This window comes from Haliaeetus leucocephalus, unplaced genomic scaffold (genome assembly GCF_000737465.1).
Source record: "Haliaeetus leucocephalus isolate CR32 unplaced genomic scaffold, Haliaeetus_leucocephalus-4.0 Scaffold1000, whole genome shotgun sequence".
NCBI lineage: Eukaryota > Metazoa > Chordata > Aves > Accipitriformes > Accipitridae > Haliaeetus > Haliaeetus leucocephalus.
The window spans coordinates 1,584,249-1,585,439 of record NW_010973436.1 but is presented as its reverse complement, the minus strand read 5'-3'; the positions used below and the strand labels follow the sequence as shown (position 1 = coordinate 1,585,439).

At 64.1% G+C, this 1,191-nt stretch overlaps 1 protein-coding gene across 1 annotated transcript in view; it reads right to left on the bottom strand.

The window, feature by feature from the left end:
* Positions 1 to 1,191, bottom strand: part of CPNE5 (copine V) — a 9,028-nt gene that overhangs the window by 426 nt on the left and 7,411 nt on the right. The window contains exons 18-19 of the mRNA XM_010584769.1: positions 971 to 1,028; positions 434 to 507 (exon numbers count right to left, since the gene is read on the bottom strand). Of these exons, the coding sequence (XP_010583071.1) occupies positions 434 to 507; positions 971 to 1,028 (132 nt within the window). The remainder of the gene's footprint in view (positions 1 to 433; positions 508 to 970; positions 1,029 to 1,191) is intronic.

Below are 1,191 nucleotides of genomic sequence, written 5' to 3'. Positions count from 1 at the left end.
TGTCCCCCCGCCCCATCCCTGATGTCCCAGTGTGTCCCCAAATCCCAGTCTACCCCCATGTCCCAGTGCACCCCCACATCCAGGTACATCCCAAGCCCCAGTGCACCCCTTTTTCCCAGTGCAGCCTCACTTTCCACGTCCCCATGCATCTCGGCCCCCCATATCCCAGCACACCCCCTCCATGTCCCACTGCCCCCCTAAATGTCCCAGTGCCCCCCACATCTCAGTACAACCTTGTGTCCCAGTGTCCCCCCCATGTCCTGATGCCCCCCAAAATGTTCAGTCCATCTCATCATCCGTCCATACTGGGACCAGTCAGTGGACCCCAGGAGTGACAGGGCTGATTTGGGGTGCCTGGGATGCCCCACCAGGCCAGGCTTGCGGGGGGGGGTGTCCCCCAACCCCCCGGGGGGGGGGGGGGAGGTGACGTTACCTGCACAATGTCACGCTCGGCCACCTTGCCGCGGGAGGAGATACGAATGTCGTCACCGTCCAGCTCCACCATGGCTGGGGGGGAGAGCAAAGGGGGGGGTCAGCAGCGCCCGAGTCGCCCCACCCAAGGGTGGGCGCTCTTTAACCCCCCAAACCCAAACCCAGCAGCCCCCAAGCGCTGGCAGCTGCAGGCAGTCATGTGCAGGCAGGGGAACGGGGCTGATTCATCAGTGGCAATTACTGGGGGAGATTTAATTTGGCTTTGCTGCCTGCCCAGTGCCAGAGCAGCTGGCTGCCGGGGGGGGGCTGCCCATTCCCCCCCCCCAAACACACCTCGGGGGGCTCATTCAGCCCTAACGAAGGCCTCCACTCATAACCACACACATGCTGGCTAGCGGTGAATCCCGCTGAGCCCCAACAAATTCAACTCATATTTTCCCAACAGCCAAAGGCAGTTGTGGCCCCCCCCGACCCCCCCCCGCCCCGGGGACACAGGGGCTGCTGAGCAGGGGTGAGATGGGGACATCCATAGCCTTACCGTCAAACTCGGCCTGGCCGACCCCCACGATGATGATGGACATGGGGAGCTTGGCAGCCTGCAGCGGTGGGGGGGGAAGGCACAAAATTTAATGGTCCTGCTGCCGAATGCAGCCCCCTCCCCATCCCCGATATTAACCTCCCCAGCACCCACCAGGCCCTGGGGTGCAGCACCTTTACCGGGGGGGGGGGAAAAGGGGGGGGGGGGGAGCTGCCCGCCCC